At 46.0% G+C, this 21,961-nt stretch overlaps 1 protein-coding gene across 2 annotated transcripts in view; it reads left to right on the top strand.

Moving 5' to 3' along the window:
- Nucleotides 1–21,961, top strand: part of ERCC2 (ERCC excision repair 2, TFIIH core complex helicase subunit) — a 426,580-nt gene that overhangs the window by 5,735 nt on the left and 398,884 nt on the right. For both annotated transcript variants that reach the window (XM_088443994.1, XM_088443993.1), the window contains exons 2-3: nucleotides 3,678–3,777; nucleotides 14,086–14,163. In XM_088443994.1, coding sequence (XP_088300120.1) covers nucleotides 3,678–3,777; nucleotides 14,086–14,163 — 178 coding nt within the window. The remainder of the gene's footprint in view (nucleotides 1–3,677; nucleotides 3,778–14,085; nucleotides 14,164–21,961) is intronic.

Raw genomic sequence — 21,961 nt, 5'->3', positions numbered from 1 at the left:
TATCCGAGCCTGCACATCCCTACTTTAGACTAATCTCTCACGAGCAGGGCCCTCTTCACTCATGTACTTTTCCATCCCTTGATGCTACCACCATATCCTCCCCACTGCCTACAATGGCACCTAACCTTTGGGTTCTGCCACCCTGCTGCCTATTTGAGCATTGTGACTGCTGATGCCGCAATGGTTATATACTATGTCCATATCCTGTAATGTTCTGTATTGTATGTGACCTTCATTCATGTGTTATCTGTTTACACTGTTTGTGTCTGCAATAATATACTGCTCAGGGGCGTTTCTAGAGAGGAGGGGGCCCGTGTGCAGTCTCTGACATGGGCCCCCTCCTCTCTGTCCGGCGACCGGCAGCGCACTGAGCTGTGCATGGCCAGCGACAGAGTTATAGACTCTGGGCACTAGAGTTTGCCCAGAGTCTATAGAGGATGCGCTAGTCACCGGGAAAATGGCGGGAAAGTGGCCGCGGCAGCCATTTTCCTTGTACTGAGAATGCTGAAACGACGGGAAAATGGCCGCTGCATCCATTTTCCGGTAGTTTTTACAGCGTCGGACTCCCGCGCCGATGTGGGACTCCAGAGAGGTAAGTAATTCAATGCACCCATTATAGATACGCCCCTTATATTGCTCATTGTAAACATAACCGGCCTCTCCCCTATATACTGCTTGTTCTCTACATCCACTGCCTGCTTCTATATATAGCTCATTATGTACATCTACTGCTTGTCTCCTGTGTGCAGCTCATTACATATATAGCCTGCCGTGTGTCTCCTGTGTGCAGCTCATTACATACAGAAGCTGCCGTGTGTCTCCTGTGTGCAGCTCATTACATACATAGCCTGCCGTGTGTCTCCTGTGTGCAGCTCATTACATACATAGCCTGCCGTGTGTCTCCTGTGTGCAGCTCATTACATACATAGCCTGCCGTGTGTCTCCTGTGTGCAGCTCATTACATACATAGCCTGCCGTGTGTCTCCTGTGTGCAGCTCATTACATACAGAAGCTGCTGCGTGTCTCCTGTGTGCAGCTCATTACATACAGAACCTGCTGTGTGTCTCCTGTGTGCAGCTCATTACATACATAGCCTGCCGTGTGTCTCCTGTGTGCAGCTCATTACATACATAGCCTGCCGTGTGTCTCCTGTGTGCAGCTCATTACATACATAGCCTGCCGTGTGTCTCCTGTGTGCAGCTCATTACATACATAGCCTGCTGTGTGTCTCCTGTGTGCAGCTCATTACATACATAGCCTGCTGTGTGTCTCCTGTGTGCAGCTCATTACATACAGAAGCTGCCGTGTGTCTCCTGTGTGCAGGTCATTACATATAGAACCTGCTGTGTGTCTCCTGTGTGCAGGTCATTACATACATAGCCTGCCGTGTGTCTCCTGTGTGCAGCTCATTACATACAGAAGCTGCCGTGTGTCTCCTGTGTGCAGGTCATTACATACATAGCCTGCTGTGTGTCTCCTGTGTGCAGCTCATTACATACATAGCCTGCTGTGTGTCACCTGTGTGCAGCTCATTACATACAGAAGCTGCTGTGTGTCTCCTGTGTGCAGCTCATTACATACATAGCCTTCCGTGTGTCTCCTGTGTGCAGCTCATTACATACATAGCCTTCCGTGTGTCTCCTGTGTGCAGCTCATTACATACATAGCCTTCCGTGTGTCTCCTGTGTGCAGCTCATTACATACATAGCCTGCTGTGTGTCTCCTGTGTGCAGCTCATTACATATAGAACCTGCTGTGTGTCTCCTGTGTGCAGCTCATTACATACATAGCCTGCTGTGTGTCTCCTGTGTGCAGCTCATTACATATAGAACCTGCTGTGTGTCTCCTGTGTGCAGCTCATTACATACATAGCCTGCTGTGTGTCTCCTGTGTGCAGCTCATTACATACAGAAGCTGCTGTGTGTCTCCTGTGTGCAGCTCATTACATACATAGCCTGCCGTGTGTCTCCTGTGTGCAGCTCATTACATACAGAAGCTGCCGTGTGTCTCCTGTGTGCAGCACATTACATACATAGCCTGCTGTGTGTCTCCTGTGTACAGCTCATTACATAGCCTGCCGTGTGTCTCCTGTGTGCAGCTCATTACATACATAGCCTGCCGTGTGTCTCCTGTGTGCAGCTCATTACATACAGAAGCAGCCGTGTGTCTCCTGTGTGCAGCACATTACATACATAGCCTGCCGTGTGTCTCCTGTGTGCAGCTCATTACATACAGAACCTGCCGTGTGTCTCCTGTGTGCAGCTCATTACATACTTAGTCTGCCGTGTGTCTCCTGTGTGCAGCTCATTACATACATAGCCTGCCGTGTGTCTCCTGTGTGCAGCTCATTACATACATAGCCTGCCGTGTGTCTCCTGTGTGCAGATCATTACATACATAGCCTGCCGTGTGTCTCCTGTGTGCAGCTCATTACATACATAGCCTGCTGTGTGTCTCCTGTGTGCAGCTCATTACATACATAGCCTGCTGTGTGTCTCCTGTGTGCTGCTCAATACATACATAGCCTGCTGCGTGTCTCCTGTGTGCAGATCATTACATACATAGCCTGCTGTGTGTCTCCTGTGTGCAGCTCATTACATACATAGCCTTCTGCGTGTCTCCTGAGTGCATCTCATTACATATAGAACCTGCTGTGTGTCTCCTGAGTGTAGCTCATTACATACAGAAGCTGCCGTGTGTCTCCTGTGTGCAGCTCATTACATACATAGCCTGCCGTGTGTCTCCTGTGTGTAGGTCATTACATATAGAACCTGCCGTGTGTCTCCTGTGTGCAGCTCATTACATACATAGCCTGCTGTGTGTCTCCTGTATGCTGCTCATTACATACATAGCCTGCCGTGTGTCTCCTGTGTGCAGCTCATTACATACAGAAGCTGCTGTGTGTCTCCTGTGTGCAGCTCATTACATACATAGCCTGCTGTGTGTCTCCTGTGTGCAGCTCATTACAAACATAGCCTGCCGTGTGTCTCCTGTGTGCAGCTCATTACATATAGAACCTGCCGTGTGTCTCCTGTGTGCAGCTCATTACATATAGAACCTGCCGTGTGTCTCCTGTGTGCAGCTCATTACATACAGAAGCTGCTGTGTGTCTCCTGTGTGCAGCTCATTACATACGTAGCCTGCCGTGTGTCTCCTGTGTGCAGGTCATTACATATAGAACCTGCTGTGTGTCTCCTGTGTGCAGCTCATTACATACATAGCCTGCCGTGTGTCTCCTGTGTGCAGCTCATTACATACATAGCCTGCCGTGTGTCTCCTGTGTGCAGCTCATTACATACAGAAGCTGCCGTGTGTCTCCTGTGTGCAGCACATTACATACATAGCCTGCTGTGTGTCTCCTGTGTGCAGCTCATTACATACAGAAGCTGCTGTGTGTCTCCTGTGTGCAGCTCATTACATACATAGCCTGCCGTGTGTCTCCTGTGTGCAGCTCATTACATACATAGCCTGCCGTGTGTCTCCTGTGTGCAGCTCATTACATATAGAACCTGCCGTGTGTCTCCTGTGTGCAGCTCATTACATACATAGCCTACTGTGTTGTACATAGACTTGTAAAGGCGGCTATAAATCAGACTATAACTGCTATTATAATGGGGTTGTGATATAAAGAGGGTGGTGATGATGACATATCATACTGTTACTTTCTCTTCCTCCAGGCTTAACATAGATGGGCTGCTGGTATATTTCCCCTATGAATTCATTTATCCAGAACAATTCTCTTATATGTTGGAGCTGAAGAGGACACTGGATGCTAAGGTTTGTGCTCCCATGATATCAGATAAGCGTAATAAAAATAGAGATGTGTGATAACTTGCGCTAAACACAACAGCTGCTGTCCTAACTGTAGGGCCACCCACCTTATACAAAGGAACAACAAGCACAAAATGATTTATATGTTCTGAAGTGAAACAGTCTTCTGTCCACGGGTTTATTGTATTCACAGTTTAATTGAAGTACAGCGCTATTGGTTTCTCTCATTGCTTTTGTGTATATCACATAAGGGTGTTAGGTATGTTTGAACGATATAAGATGAGTGTGAGGATACCGGGTGACCTGGGTATCCTGGGGTTCAGGGATCACACAGTAGAGCGGGTTATAATGAAGGAATGATGAACTTTAATCATGGAGACACAGAAATCCATCAAACAGTAAGCAGGGTTATATCATTACAGTCCACTCAGAGTTCAGCAAAGTCCTTTCCAGCTGCTCTAGATCTCCTCCCTACATTGCCAGCAATGACAGCTGTAACAGGGCACACAGAGCTGCTATATATCTCCTCCCTACATTGCCAGCAATGACAGCTGTAACAGGGCACACAGAGCTGCTATATATCTCCTGTCTACCTGGCCAGCAATGACAGCTGTAACAGGGCACACAGAGCTGCTATATATCTCCTCCCTACCTGGCCAGCAATGACAGCTGTAACAGGGCACACAGAGCTGCTATATATCTCCTCCCTACCTGGCCAGCAATGACAGCTGTAACAGGGCACACAGAGCTGTTATATATCTCCTCCCTACCTGGCCAGCAATGACAGCTGTAACAGGGCACACAGAGCTGCTATATATCTCCTCCCTACCTGGCCAGCAATGACAGCTGTAACAGGGCACACAGAGCTGCTATATAGCTTAAGACACTGAGAGGGGACAACACCCCAACCTTCAGAGTCACACTGTACTCACACACTATCCCACAATTCCCCTTGCTGCACCACCCTACTTCCCTCTCTCTCTCTCATTGGTGGGCTCAGGTGTCAGTCTTAGCAGAGAGGAAGGAGGAGGGCTTTGTAACAGGAACACTCCCTTGCTGTCTGCTGCTGACAAACTTCCTGTATGAGACATGCAGACTGAGGGCTTCAATTTAAGAACACAGAAATGGGTCATGGGGTTAACTCTTTACAATATGCAGGCAAGTCCTAGAAGTCCTTTTCCCTTTTCTCCTCACAATGAGACTATTTGGTTTATTGATAACATGGGGCACATCGTGGAGACTAATGGTACTGCAACATCTTACAAGTTCGGGAGCATGCCAGCTCGGATAACCCCAGTTACTCCATCCTGTTCTGGATAATCAACAGCAGTGGATTGTGCTGTACATTGTTCTGTATAGACCGCTTTCTACTTATCCAGTCATACACTACCGTTCAAAAGTTAGTGCTTTTCTTTCAAAAATAAGAAAATTTCTGATTTTTTTCAATGAAGATAACATTAAATTAATCAGAAATACACTATATACATTGTTAATGTGGTAAATGACTATACTAGTGGCAAACGTCTGTTTTTTAAAGGAATATCTACATAGGTGTATAGAGGCCCATCTCCAGCAACCATCCCTTCAGTGTTCTAATGGTACATTGTGTTTGCTAAGCGCGTTAGAAGACTAATGGATGATTGGGAAAACCCTTGAAAACCCCTGTGTAATTATGTTAGCACAGCTGAAAACTGGTTTGCTCGTTAGAGAAGCTATAAACTGGTCTTCCTTTGAGCTAGTTGAGTATCTGGCGCATCACATTTGTGGGTGCGATTATATTCTCCAAATGACCAGAAAAAGAGAACTTTCATGTGAAACTCGACAGTCTATTCTTTTTTTTAGAAATGAAGGCTATTCTATGCGAGAAATTGCCAAGAAACTGAATATTTCCTACAACGGTGTGTACTACTCCCTTCAGAGAACAGCACAAATAGGCTCTAACCAGAGTAGAAAGAGAAGTGGGAGGCCCCGGTGCACAACTGTGCAAGAAGACAAGTACATTAGAGTCTCTAGTTTGAGAAATAGACGCCTCACAGTTCCTCAACTGACAGCTTCATTAAATGGTACCCGCAAAACGCCAGTGTCAACGTCTACAGTGAAGAGGCGACTCCGGGATGCTGACCTTCTAGGCAGATTGGTAAAGAAAAAGCCATATCTGAGACTGGCCAATAAAAGGAAAAGATTAATATGGGCAAATGAACACAGACATTGGACAGAGGAAGAATGGAAAAAAAGTGTTATGGACAGACGAATCGAAGATTGAGGGGTTTGGATCACACAGAAGAACATTGGTGAGACGCAGAACAAGTGAGAAGATGCTGGAAGAGTGCCTGACGCCATCTGTCAAGCATGGTGGAGGTAATGTGATGGTCCGGGGCTGCTTTGGTGCTGGTAAAGTGGGAGATTTGTACAAGGTAAAAGGGATTGTGAATAAGGAAGGCTATCGCTCCATTTTGCAACGCCATGCCATACCCTGTGGACAGTGCTTGATTGGAGCCAATTTCCTCCTTCAACAGGACAATGACCCAAAGCACACCTCCAGCTATTTAGGGAAGAAGCAGGCAGCTGGTACTCTGTCTGTAATGGAGTGGCCAGCGCAGTCACCAGATCTCAACCCCACTGAGCTGTTGTGGGAGCAGCTTGACCGTATGGTACGCAAGTAGTGCCCATCAAGCCAATCCAACTTGTGGGAGGTGCTTCAGGAAGCGTGGGGTGGGAGGTGCTTCAGGAAGCGTGGGGTGGGAGGTGCTTCAGGAAGCGTGGGGTGGGAGGTGCTTCAGGAAGCGTGGGGCAACATTTCTTCAGATTACCTCAACAATTTACCAGCTAGATGCCAAAGGTCTGCAATGCTGTCATTGCTGCAAAAGGAGCATTTGAAGGACAAAATTATTATTTCAAATAAAAATCGTTATTTCTAACCTTGCCAATGTCTTGACTATATGTTCTATTCATTTTGCAACTCATTTAATAAAAAAGTCAGTTTTCATGCAAAACACGAAATTGTCTGGGTGACCCCAAACTTTTGAACGGTAGTGTATATATGGGCTTTTTAATAACATTTACTAGCAGGGCGGACTATTTATACATCTTCTATTATTACAACATGGTGCAATTTTTTTTCTTAAAAGGGCAATTAGAAGCCCTCTATGATTTATACACCGTAATCTCGTCTCTGTCCCAGCAAAAAAAAATATTTCTATCACCTGTAGATTATAAATTAGTGTTTGCTTACATTGTAGATTTTATACCACCTGTGGTGACGAACACTTGTGTATGCTTTATTATTATTATGTAATGTAATAATGTGTATATTCATTTTAATGTTTGCTAAATATTTATGCGCCCCCTATGATGGAGTGATTCACCTTTATTCACTTTTTATGAGTTAGTATATTAAATTGACTAATTCAGTAATGAATGGCTTTCCTACATCTGACTCCCATCTTACATGTCTCACAAGTAAAAGAGCTGCCCCTTCAACCACAGTTTCCAGTCCAACAGTTCAAAGTTCTTGTCCATGAGGAAAACACTGTGGAACAAAGTTTGGATCTTAACTCAAACAGAAAAAACTTTTTACCTTTATAATAAAATGGAAAAGATATGAAAGCAAGGAAAGTTCCTGGGAGTCTCTTCAACACATTTTCTTGCACCAGTTTGGTCCAGGAACTTCTAAGAAAAAGCCAAGCAAACCTGGTGTGCGTAGGTAGCGGGTCGTAGTGTCAGCGCCAGCATCAGCGGCCTACTGTCCGCGAGCAGGCTGTTGTTCTCAGCTCCTGCATTTCTATTTTATGGCTTCCAGAGCGGCTCTGATGTCTGGAGGTTGTATCTGGCTACAGCAAGCTGGTGTTTTCGTACCTGCACTGTGGAGTCAGCTCAGACTGGCGAGAAAGAGCAGGATGTGTGAGAGTCACGGGTGGCTTAAAAGAAGATGGGGTCCGTGTGTTGCCTCTGTGTGGGCCCCCTCTTTTCTTGCAGTCCGTTCAGGCACTGTGCCAAAGTCTACTGCACATACACAGGTCTCCAGGAACATGGCGTCTGCGCTTTCTCTACTGCACATGTCTCCAGAAACATGGCGTCTGCGCTTACTCTACTGCACATGCACAGGTCTCCAGGAACATTACGTCTGCGCTTTCTCTACTGCACATGCACAGGTCTCCAGAAACATGGCGTCTGCGCTTTCTCTACTGCACATGCACAGGTCTCCAGAAACATGGCGTCTGCGCTTTCTCTACTGCACATGCACAGGTCTCCAGAAACATGGCGTCTGCGCTTACTCTACTGCACATGAACTAGTCTCCAGGAACATGGCGTCTGCGCTTTCTCTACTGCACATGCACAGGTCTCCAGGAACATGGTTTCTGCGCTTTCTCTACTGCACATGCACAGGTCTCCAGGAACATGGCGTCTGCGCTTTCTCTACTGCACATGCACAGGTCTCCAGGAACATGGCGTCTGCGCTTACTCTACTGCACATGCACAGGTCTCCAGGAACATGGCGTCTGCGCTTACTCTACTGCACATGCACAGGTCTCCAGGAATATGGCGTCTGCGCTTACTCTACTGCACATGCACAGGTCTCCAGGAACATGGCGTCTGCGCTTACTCTACTGCACATGCACAGGTCTCCAGGAACATGGCGTCTGCGCTTACTCTACTGCACATGCACAGGTCTCCAGGAACATGGCGTCTGCGCTTACTCTACTGCACATGCACAGGTCTCCAGGAACATGGCGTCTGCGCTTACTCTACTGCACATGCACAGGTCTCCAGGAACATGGCGTCTGCGCTTACTCTACTGCACATGCACAGGTCTCCAGGAACATGGCGTCTGCGCTTACTCTACTGCACATGCACAGGTCTCCAGGAACATGGCGTCTGCGCTTACTCTACTGCACATGCACAGGTCTCCAGGAACATGGCGTCTGCGCTTACTCTACTGCACATGCACAGGTCTCCAGGAACATGGCGTCTGCGCTTACTCTACTGCACATGCACAGGTCTCCAGGAACATGGCGTCTGCGCTTACTCTACTGCACATGCACAGGTCTCCAGGAACATGGCGTCTGCGCTTACTCTACTGCACATGCACAGGTCTCCAGGAACATGGCGTCTGCGCTTACTCTACTGCACATGCACAGGTCTCCAGGAACATGGCGTCTGCGCTTACTCTACTGCACATGCACAGGTCTCCAGGAACATGGCGTCTGCGCTTACTCTACTGCACATGCACAGGTCTCCAGGAACATGGCGTCTGCGCTTACTCTACTGCACATGCACAGGTCTCCAGGAACATGGCGTCTGCGCTTACTCTACTGCACATGCACAGGTCTCCAGGAACATGGCGTCTGCGCTTACTCTACTGTGACTGTATGTATGAGGTATAATGCTGGGCAGTGACTGTGTGTATGGGGGTATATGTGCTGGGTATGAGGATGATGTATAAGGTATGACCAGGACTGTATGTATGAGGTGTAATGCTGGGCAGTGACTGTGTGTATGGAGGTATATGTGCTGGGTATGAGGATGATGTATAAGGTGTGACCAGGACTGTATGTATGAGGTGTAATGCTGGGCAGTGACTGTGTGTATGGAGGTATATGTGCTGGGTATGAGGATGATGTATAAGGTATGACCAGGACTGTATGTATGAGGTGTAATGCTGGGCAGTGACTGTGTGTATGGAGGTATATGTGCTGGGTATGAGGATGATGTATAAGGTGTGACCAGGACTGTATGTATGAGGTGTAATGCTGGGCAGTGACTGTGTGTATGGGGGTATATGTGCTGGGTATGAGGATGATGTATAAGGTGTGACCAGGACTGTATGTATGAGGTGTAATGCTGGGCAGTGACTGTGTGTATGGAGGTATATGTGCTGGGTATGAGGATGATGTATAAGGTGTGACCAGGACTGTATGTATGAGGTGTAATGCTGGGCAGTGACTGTGTGTATGGGGGTATATGTGCTGGGTATGAGGATGATGTATAAGGTGTGACCAGGACTGTATGTATGAGGTGTATTGCTGGGCAGTGACTGTGTGTATGGAGGTATATGTGCTGGGTATGAGGATGATGTATAAGGTGTGACCAGGACTGTATGTATGAGGTGTAATGCTGGGCAGTGACTGTGTGTATGGAGGTATATGTGCTGGGTATGAGGATGATGTATAAGGTATGACCAGGACTGTATGTATGAGGTGTAATGCTGGGCAGTGACTGTGTGTATGGAGGTATATGTGCTGGGTATGAGGATGATGTATAAGGTGTGACCAGGACTGTATGTATGAGGTGTAATGCTGGGCAGTGACTGTGTGTATGGAGGTATATGTGCTGGGTATGAGGATGATGTATAAGGTATGACCAGGACTGTATGTATGAGGTGTAATGCTGGGCAGTGACTGTGTGTATGGAGGTATATGTGCTGGGTATGAGGATGATGTATAAGGTGTGACCAGGACTGTATGTATGAGGTGTAATGCTGGGCAGTGACTGTGTGTATGGAGGTATATGTGCTGGGTATGAGGATGATGTATAAGGTGTGACCAGGACTGTATGTATGAGGTGTAATGCTGGGCAGTGACTGTGTGTATGGAGGTATATGTGCTGGGTATGAGGATGATGTATAAGGTATGACCAGGACTGTATGTATGAGGTGTAATGCTGGGCAGTGACTGTGTGTATGGGGGTATATGTGCTGGGTATGAGGATGATGTATAAGGTATGACCAGGACTGTATGTATGAGGTGTAATGCTGGGCAGTGACTGTGTGTATGGAGGTATATGTGCTGGGTATGAGGATGATGTAAAAGGTATGACCAGGACTGTATGTATGAGGTGTAATGCTGGGCAGTGACTGTGTGTATGGAGGTATATGTGCTGGGTATGAGGATGATGTAAAAGGTATGACCAGGACTGTATGTATGAGGTGTAATGCTGGGCAATTTCTGTGTGTATGGGGGTATATGTGCTGGGTATGAGGATGATGTATAAGGTGTGACCAGGACTGTATGTATGAGGTGTAATGCTGGGCAGTGACTGTGTGTATGGAGGTATATGTGCTGGGTATGAGGATGATGTATAAGGTATGACCAGGACTGTATGTATGAGGTGTAATGCTGGGCAGTGACTGTGTGTATGGGGGTATATGTGCTGGGTATGAGGATGATGTATAAGGTATGACCAGGACTGTAAGTATGAGGTGTAATGCTGGGCAGTGACTGTGTGTATGGAGGTATATGTGCTGGGTATGAGGATGATGTAAAAGGTATGACCAGGACTGTATGTATGAGGTGTAATGCTGGGCAGTGACTGTGTGTATGGGGGTATATGTGCTGGGTATGAGGATGATGTATAAGGAATGACCAGGACTGTATGTATGAGGTGTAATGCTGGGCAGTGACTGTGTGTATGGGGGTATATGTGCTGGGTATGAGGATGATGTATAAGGTATGACCAGGACTGTATGTATGAGGTGTAATGCTGGGCAGTGACTGTGTGTATGGAGGTATATGTGCTGGGTATGAGGATGATGTATAAGGTATGACCAGGACTGTATGTATGAGGTGTAATGCTGGGCAGTGACTGTGTGTATGGAGGTATATGTGCTGGGTATGAGGATGATGTATAAGGTATGACCAGGACTGTATGTATGAGGTGTAATGCTGGGCAGTGACTGTGTGTATGGGGGTATATGTGCTGGGTATGAGGATGATGTATAAGGTATGACCAGGACTGTATGTATGAGGTGTAATGCTGGGCAATTTCTGTGTGTATGGGGGTATATGTGCTGGGTATGAGGATGATGTATAAGGTGTGACCAGGACTGTATGTATGAGGTGTAATGCTGGGCAGTGACTGTGTGTATGGAGGTATATGTGCTGGGTATGAGGATGATGTATAAGGTATGACCAGGACTGTATGTATGAGGTGTAATGCTGGGCAGTGACTGTGTGTATGGAGGTATATGTGCTGGGTATGAGGATGATGTATAAGGTATGACCAGGACTGTAAGTATGAGGTGTAATGCTGGGCAGTGACTGTGTGTATGGAGGTATATGTGCTGGGTATGAGGATGATGTATAAGGTGTGACCAGGACTGTATGTATGAGGTGTAATGCTGGGCAGTGACTGTGTGTATGGAGGTATATGTGCTGGGTATGAGGATGATGTATAAGGTATGACCAGGACTGTATGTATGAGGTGTAATGCTGGGCAGTGACTGTGTGTATGGGGGTATATGTGCTGGGTATGAGGATGATGTATAAGGTATGACCAGGACTGTATGTATGAGGTGTAATGCTGGGCAGTGACTGTGTGTATGGAGGTATATGTGCTGGGTATGAGGATGATGTATAAGGTATGACCAGGACTGTATGTATGAGGTGTAATGCTGGGCAGTGACTGTGTGTATGGAGGTATATGTGCTGGGTATGAGGATGATGTAAAAGGTATGACCAGGACTGTATGTATGAGGTGTAATGCTGGGCAGTGACTGTGTGTATGGAGGTATATGTGCTGGGTATGAGGATGATGTATAAGGTATGACCAGGACTGTATGTATGAGGTGTAATGCTGGGCAGTGACTGTGTGTATGGGGGTATATGTGCTGGGTATGAGGATGATGTATAAGGAATGACCAGGACTGTATGTATGAGGTGTAATGCTGGGCAGTGACTGTGTGTATGGGGGTATATGTGCTGGGTATGAGGATGATGTATAAGGTATGACCAGGACTGTATGTATGAGGTGTAATGCTGGGCAGTGACTGTGTGTATGGAGGTATATGTGCTGGGTATGAGGATGATGTATAAGGTATGACCAGGACTGTATGTATGAGGTGTAATGCTGGGCAGTGACTGTGTGTATGGAGGTATATGTGCTGGGTATGAGGATGATGTATAAGGTATGACCAGGACTGTATGTATGAGGTGTAATGCTGGGCAGTGACTGTGTGTATGGGGGTATATGTGCTGGGTATGAGGATGATGTATAAGGTATGACCAGGACTGTATGTATGAGGTGTAATGCTGGGCAATTTCTGTGTGTATGGGGGTATATGTGCTGGGTATGAGGATGATGTATAAGGTGTGACCAGGACTGTATGTATGAGGTGTAATGCTGGGCAGTGACTGTGTGTATGGAGGTATATGTGCTGGGTATGAGGATGATGTATAAGGTATGACCAGGACTGTATGTATGAGGTGTAATGCTGGGCAGTGACTGTGTGTATGGAGGTATATGTGCTGGGTATGAGGATGATGTATAAGGTATGACCAGGACTGTATGTATGAGGTGTAATGCTGGGCAGTGACTGTGTGTATGGGGGTATATGTGCTGGGTATGAGGATGATGTATAAGGTGTGACCAGGACTGTATGTATGAGGTGTAATGCTGGGCAGTGACTATGTGTATGGGGGTATATGTGCTGGGTATGAGGATGATGTATAAGGTATGACCAGGACTGTATGTATGAGGTGTAATGCTAGGCAGTGACTGTGTGTATGGAGGTATATGTGCTGGGTATGAGGATGATGTATAAGGTGTGACCAGGACGGTATGTATGAGGTGTAATGCTGGGCAGTGACTGTGTGTATGGATGTATATGTGCTGGGTATGAGGATGATGTATAAGGTGTGACCAGGACTGTATGTATGAGGTGTAATGCTGGGCAGTGACTGTGTGTATGGAGGTATATGTGCTGGGTATGAGGATGATGTATAAGGTATGACCAGGACTGTATGTATGAGGTGTAATGCTGGGCAGTGACTGTGTGTATGGGGGTATATGTGCTGGGTATGAGGATGATGTATAAGGTATGACCAGGACTGTATGTATGAGGTGTAATGCTGGGCAGTGACTGTGTGTATGGAGGTATATGTGCTGGGTATGAGGATGATGTATAAGGTATGACCAGGACTGTATGTATGAGGTGTAATGCTGGGCAGTGACTGTGTGTATGGAGGTATATGTGCTGGGTATGAGGATGATGTATAAGGTATGACCAGGACTGTATGTATGAGGTGTAATGCTGGGCAGTGACTGTGTGTATGGAGGTATATGTGCTGGGTATGAGGATGATGTATAAGGTATGACCAGGACTGTATGTATGAGGTGTAATGCTGGGCAGTGACTGTGTGTATGGAGGTATATGTGCTGGGTATGAGGATGATGTATAAGGTATGACCAGGACTGTATGTATGAGGTGTAATGCTGGGCAGTGACTGTGTGTATGGGGGTATATGTGCTGGGTATGAGGATGTATAAGGGGCAGAGTAAGTGGTTCTTATCTGTAACTTGTCTCTGCCTTTCTTGCAGGGCCATGGTGTACTGGAAATGCCCTCTGGGACAGGAAAGACCGTCTCGCTGCTGTCTCTGATTGTGGCATATCAAAGAGTGAGTCTATTACAATAACTATACACATTGAAATGACATTCTCCATGTTTGAAGGTGCAGAACCTGATGAGACATATATGGAATATTCTGTATGTGAAGATGTAGAGATCACTTATGCACACACACATTGTATTTACACAGGCACTGGTAAAGGATAGGTGGTTTTTATATAATAGTGAAGCAAATATAGTACTGTTTAATAAATATTAGTAAATGACTGTCAAAGTATAATCAAGAAATATAATTATTTTTCTTCTTCAGGGTCCATAGGGATCCACAGGGTTACCATGGCGATAATGTGGTTGGAGTGGACAGTTAAGCTATTAGCTCCCAGGATGACTCAGTTTTTCGTTTGGTGCTGCAGGATTCAGACACACCTTTAAAACAGGGGGAGTTCTTAGGCAGTCCCAAGCTTTCATTTTATGATTTATGTTTATGTCTATGTTTAGAGTTAGCAGTTCTGAGCATCTTAACAGATACCTGCATTGCAAATCCGTCTACCATCGCCGGTCCGCAACACCAGTAACAAATCTGGTGATTTCGGCGGGTCACGGCAGAGTTTTCTAGCGGTGACTCTGGGGCCCGGACTGTAACCGGACACATAAATGTCAGGTAAGGTTATTTCTCACTTACGCGGAGTCACATGTTGCAGTCCTTGCTTCCGGCGCTGGAGACGCACCTGAATTTGCTGGCGGGGGTTCGGCCCTTCTGCTACCATGAGTCCAACGTACCCGGCCAGTTGACACAACTTAGGGGAAGTAGGCTGTCCCCTGGCAGCTCCTCCCCCGACCCACACGCAGATCCATCAAAGGGTTTCCCGCGTTTGGGTTCCTCCTCCTACCCTCCTCGTGCATATGAGACGTTCACAGCCCACTATCTGTGCTCTGCTGAAGCGGTTTGGTCTTGGGAGGTTTTGGGTCAGTCTCCCTGTATACCACTCCTTTGGGTCAGGTATATAGTGCTCTATATCCTACCAAGTCAGAGTAGTTGATTCAGGTTCCATTGCAACTACTTTACATATGCATTGTATGTGACTGTGTGCTAGCTGCTGTGTTATACACTGTATGTGACTGTGTGCTAGCTGCTGTGTTATACACTGTATGTGACTGTGTGCTAGCTGCTGCTATATACTGTATGTGACTGTGCTAGCTGCTGCTATATACTGTATGTGACTGTGTGCTAGCTGCTGTGTTATATACTGTGACTGTGTGCTAGCTGCTGTTATATACTGTATGTGACTGTGTGCTAGCTGCTGTGTTATACACTGTATGTGACTGTGCTAGCTGCTGTGTTATACACTGTATGTGACTGTGTGCTAGCTGCTGTGTTATACACTGTATGTGGCTATGTGCTAGCTGCTGTGTTATACACTGTATGTGACTGTCTGCTAGCTGCTGTGTTATATACTGTATGTGACTGTGCTAGCTGCTGTGTTATACACTGTATGTGACTGTGTGCTAGCTGCTGTGTTATGCATTGTATGTGACTGTGTGCTAGCTGCTGTGTTATACACTGTATGTTACTGTGTGCTAGCTGCTGTGTATATATTGTATGTGACTGTGTGCTAGCTGCTGTGTTATATACTGTGACTGTGTGCTAGCTGCTGTGTTATATACTGTATGTGACTGTGTGCTAGCTGCTGTGTTATATACTGTATGTGACTGTGTGTTAGCTGCTGTGTTATACACTGTATGTGACTGTGTGCTAGCTGCTGTTATATACTGTATGTGACTGTGTGCTAGCTGCTGTGTTATACACTGTATGTGACTATGTGCTAGCTGCTGTGTTATACACTGTATGTGACTGTGTGCTAGCTGCTGTGTTATACACTGTATGTGACTGTGTGCTAGCTGCTGTGTTATATACTGTGACTGTGTGCTAGCTGCTGTTATATACTGTATGTGACTGCTAGCTGCTGTGTATATATACTGTATGTGACTGTGTGCTAGCTGCTGTATATATACTGTATGTGACTGTGTGCTAGCTGCTGTGTTATATACTGTGACTGTGTGCTAGCTGCTGTGTATATATACTGTATGTGACTGTGTGCTAGCTGCTGTGTATATACTGTATGTGACTGTGTGCTAGCTGCTGTGTTATACACTGTATGTGACTGTGTGCTAGCTGCTGTGTTATGCATTGTATGTGACTGTGTGCTAGCTGCTGTGTTATACACTGTATGTGACTGTGTGCTAGCTGCTGTGTATATACTGCATGTGACTGTGTGCTAGCTGCTGTGTTATATACTGTATGTGACTGTGTGCTAGCTGCTGTGTTATACACTGTATGTGACTGTGTGCTATCTGCTGAGTTATATACTGTATGTGACTGTGTGCTAGCTGCTGTGTTATACACTGTATGTGACTATGTGCTAGCTGCTGTGTTATATACACTGTATGTGACTGTGTGCTAGCTGCTGTGTATATACTGTGACTGTGTGCTAGCTGCTGTTATATACTGAATGTGACTGTGTGCTAACTGCTGTGTTATATACTGTGACTGTGCTAGCTGCTGTTATATACTGTATATGACTGTGTGCTAGCTGCTGTGTTATACACTGTATGTGACTATGTGCTAGCTGCTGTGTTATATACACTGTATGTGACTGTGTGCTAGCTGCTGTGTATATACTGCATGTGACTGTGTGCTAGCTGCTGTGTTATATACTGTGACTGTGTGCTAGCTGCTGTTATATACTGTATGTGACTGCTAGCTGCTGTGTATATACTGTATGTGACTGTGTGCTAGCTGCTGTGTTATACACTGTATGTGACTGTGTGCTAGCTGCTGTGTATATATACTGTATGTGACTGTGTGCTAGCTGCTGTGTATATATACTGTATGTGACTGTGTGCTAGCTGCTGTGTTATACACTGTATGTGACTGTGTGCTAGCTGCTGTGTATATATACTGTATGTGACTCTGTGCTAGCTGCTGTGTTATACACTGTATGTGACTGTGTGCTAGCTGCTGTGTTATATACTGTGACTGTGTGCTAGCTGCTGTGTATATATACTGTATGTGACTGTGTGCTAGCTGCTGTGTTATATACTGTATGTGACTGTGTGCTAGCTGCTGTGTTATGCATTGTATGTGACTGTCTGCTAGCTGCTGTGTTATACACTGTATGTGACTGTGTGCTAGCTGCTGTGTTATACACCGTATGTGACTGTGTGCTAGCTGCTGTGTTATGCATTGTATGTGACTGTCTGCTAGCTGCTGTGTTATACACTGTATGTGACTGTGTGCTAGCTGCTGTGTATATATACTGTATGTGACTGTGTGCTAGCTGCTGTGTATATATACTGTATGTGACTATGTGCTAGCTGCTGTTATATACTGTATGTGACTGTGTGCTAGCTGCTGTTATATACTGTATGTGACTGCTAGCTGCTGTGTATATACTGTATGTGACTGTGTGCTAGCTGCTGTGTTATATACTGTATGTGACTGTGCTAGCTGCTGTGTATATACTGTATGTGACTGTGTGCTAGCTGCTGTGTATATACTGTATGTGACTGTGTGCTAGCTGCTGTGTATATACTGTATGTGACTGTGCTAGCTGCTGTGTTATATACTGTATGTGACTGTGTGCTAGCTGCTGTGTTATATACTGTATGTGACTATGTGCTAGCTGCTGTGTTATACACTGTATGTGACTGTGTGCTAGCTGCTGTGTTATACACTGTATGTGACTGTGTGCTAGCTGCTGTGTATATATACTGTGACTGTGTGCTAGCTGCTGTGTTATATACTGTATGTGACTGTGTGCTAGCTGCTGTGTTATATACTGTATGTGACTATGTGCTAGCTGCTGTGTTATATACTGTATGTGACTGTGTGCTAGCCAGGGGCAGAACTATGGGAGACAATGGAGGCGCCTGCCGCCGGGCTCCAGCTCTGAAGGGGGCACCTCCTCCACAACATATTCACCCCACTTAGGGCTGTAACTATGTACCTTGTAACATCATGGCCCTTCACGGCACCTGAGAAACCACTATACACTAGTGGAGAGCTCCATATCAGACCATCAGCTGCTGTCTTTGTCTATCTATAGCCTTGTCTTCATGCAAATTGCTACATTACAGTGTCAGCGGCTGTGACAGGGGGGGGGCACCGAATTATAACTTGCTTCCGGGGGTCTTTGATGAACTTACGCCACTGGTGCTAGCTGCTGTGTTATGCATTGTATGTGACTGTGTGCTAGCTGCTGTGTTATGCATTGTATGTGACTGTCTGCTAGCTGCTGTGTATATATACTGTTTGTGACTGTGTGCTAGCTGCTGTGTTATACACCGTATGTGACTGTGTGCTAGCTGCTGTGTTATACACTGTATGTGACTGTGTGCTAGCTGCTGTGTATATATACTGTATGTGACTGTGTGCTAGCTGCTGTGTATATATACTGTGACTGTGTGCTAGCTGCTGTTATATACTGTATGTGACTGCTAGCTGCTGTGTATATACTGTATGTGACTGTGTGCTAGCTGCTGTGTATATACTGTATGTGACTGTGCTAGCTGCTGTGTTATATACTGTATGTGACTGTGTGCTAGCTGCTGTGTTATATACTGTATGTGACTGTGTGCTAGCTGCTGTTATATACTGTATGTGACTATGTGCTAGCTGCTGTGTTATACACTGTATGTGACTGTGTGCTAGCTGCTGTGTTATACACTGTATGTGACTGTGTGCTAGCTGCTGTGTATATATACTGTGACTGTGTGCTAGCTGCTGTGTTATATACTGTATGTGACTATGTGCTAGCTGCTGTGTTATATACTGTATGTGACTGTGTGCTAGCTGCTGTGTTATACACTGTATGTGACTATGTGCTAGCTGCTGTGTTATATACTGTATGTGACTATGTGCTAGCTGCTGTGTTATATACTGTATGTGACTATGTGCTAGCTGCTGTGTTATATACTGTATGTGACTGTGTGCTAGCTGCTGTGTTATGCATTGTATGTGACTGTGTGCTAGCTGCTGTGTTATATACTGTATGTGACTATGTGCTAGCTGCTGTGTTATATACTGTATGTGACTGTGTGCTAGCCAGGGGCAGAACTATGGGAGACAATGGAGGCGCCTGCCGCCGGGCTCCAGCTCTGAAGGGGGCACCTCCTCCACAACATATTCACCCCACTTAGGGCTGTAACTATGTACCTTGTAACATCATGGCCCTTCACGGCACCTGAGAAACCACCATACACTAGTGGAGAGCTCCATATCAGACCATCAGCTGCTGTCTTTGTCTATCTATAGCCTTGTCTTCATGCAAATTGCTACATTACAGTGTCAGCGGCTGTGACAGGGGGGGGGCACCGAATTATAACTTGCCTCCGGGCGTCTGGGATGAACTTACGCCACTGGTGCTAGCTGCTGTGTTATACACTGTATGTGACTGTGCTAGCTGCTGTGTTATACACTGTATGTGACTGTGTGCTAGCTGCTGTGTATATATTGTATGTGACTATGTGCTAGCTGCTGTGTTATACACTGTATGTGACTGTGTGCTAGCTGCTGTGTTATACACCGTATGTGACTGTGTGCTAGCTGCTGTGTTATGCATTGTATGTGACTGTCTGCTAGCTGCTGTGTTATACACTGTATGTGACTGTCTGCTAGCTGCTGTGTTATACACCGTATGTGACTGTGTGCTAGCTGCTGTGTTATGCATTGTATGTGACTGTGTGCTAGCTGCTGTGTTATACACTGTATGTGACTGTGTGCTAGCTGCTGTGTTATGCATTGTATGTGACTGTCTGCTAGCTGCTGTGTTATACACCGTATGTGACTGTGTGCTAGCTGCTGTGTTATGCATTGTATGTGACTGTGTGCTAGCTGCTGTGTTATACACTGTATGTGACTGTGTGCTAGCTGCTGTGTTATGCATTGTATGTGACTGTCTGCTAGCTGCTGTGTTATACACCGTATGTGACTGTGTGCTAGCTGCTGTGTTATACACCGTATGTGACTGTGTGCTAGCTGCTGTGTTATACACCGTATGTGACTGTGTGCTAGCTGCTGTGTTATGCATTGTATGTGACTGTCTGCTAGCTGCTGTGTTATACACTGTATGTGACTGTGTGCTAGCTGCTGTGTTATACACCGTATGTGACTGTGTGCTAGCTGCTGTGTTATGCATTGTATGTGACTGTCTGCTAGCTGCTGTGTTATACACTGTATGTGACTGTGTGCTAGCTGCTGTGTTATACACCGTATGTGACTGTGTGCTAGCTGCTGTGTTATGCATTGTATGTGACTGTGTGCTAGCTGCTGTGTTAAACACTGTATGTGACTGTGTGCTAGCTGCTGTGTATATACTGTATGTGACTGTGCTAGCTGCTGTGTTATATACTGTATGTGACTGTGTGCTAGCTGCTGTGTTATATACTGTATGTGACTGTGTGCTAGCTGCTGTTATATACTGTATGTGACTATGTGCTAGCTGCTGTGTTATACACTGTATGTGACTGTGTGCTAGCTGCTGTGTTATACACTGTATGTGACTGTGTGCTAGCTGCTGTGTATATATACTGTGACTGTGTGCTAGCTGCTGTGTTATATACTGTATGTGACTATGTGCTAGCTGCTGTGTTATATACTGTATGTGACTGTGTGCTAGCCAGGGGCAGAACTATGGGAGACAATGGAGGCGCCTGCCGCCGGGCTCCAGCTCTGAAGGGGGCACCTCCTCCACAACATATTCACCCCACTTAGGGCTGTAACTATGTACCTTGTAACATCATGGCCCTTCACGGCACCTGAGAAACCACTATACACTAGTGGAGAGCTCCATATCAGACCATCAGCTGCTGTCTTTGTCTATCTATAGCCTTGTCTTCATGCAAATTGCTACATTACAGTGTCAGCGGCTGTGACAGGGGGGGGGGCACCGAATTATAACTTGCTTCCGGGGGTCTTTGATGAACTTACGCCACTGGTGCTAGCTGCTGTGTTATGCATTGTATGTGACTGTGTGCTAGCTGCTGTGTTATACACTGTATGTGACTGTGTGCTAGCTGCTGTGTTATACACCGTATGTGACTGTGTGCTAGCTGCTGTGTTATGCATTGTATGTGACTGTCTGCTAGCTGCTGTGTTATGCATTGTATGTGACTGTCTGCTAACTGCTGTGTTATACACTGTTTGTGACTGTGTGCTAGCTGCTGTGTTATACACCGTATGTGACTGTGTGCTAGCTGCTGTGTTATGCATTGTATGTGACTGTCTGCTAACTGCTGTATATATACACTGTATGTGACTGTAATGCTAGCTGCTGTGTTATACACTGTATGTGACTGTGTGCTAGCTGCTGTGTATATATACTGTATGTGACTGTGTGCTAGCTGCTGTGTATATATACTGTGACTGTGTGCTAGCTGCTGTTATATACTGTATGTGACTGTGCTAGCTGCTGTGTATATACTGTATGTGACTGTGTGCTAGCTGCTGTGTATATACTGTATGTGACTGTGCTAGCTGCTGTGTTATATACTGTATGTGACTGTGTGCTAGCTGCTGTGTTATATACTGTATGTGACTGTGTGCTAGCTGCTGTTATATACTGTATGTGACTATGTGCTAGCTGCTGTGTTATACACTGTATGTGACTGTGTGCTAGCTGCTGTGTTATACACTGTATGTGACTGTGTGCTAGCTGCTGTGTATATATACTGTGACTGTGTGCTAGCTGCTGTGTTATATACTGTATGTGACTATGTGCTAGCTGCTGTGTTATATACTGTATGTGACTGTGTGCTAGCCAGGGGCAGAACTATGGGAGACAATGGAG

This window comes from Taudactylus pleione, unplaced genomic scaffold, assembly GCF_031769625.1.
Source record: "Taudactylus pleione unplaced genomic scaffold, aTauple2 ptg000343l, whole genome shotgun sequence".
In the NCBI taxonomy this organism is placed as follows: domain Eukaryota; kingdom Metazoa; phylum Chordata; class Amphibia; order Anura; family Myobatrachidae; genus Taudactylus; species Taudactylus pleione.
This window is presented reverse-complemented; position numbering and strand designations above follow the sequence as displayed.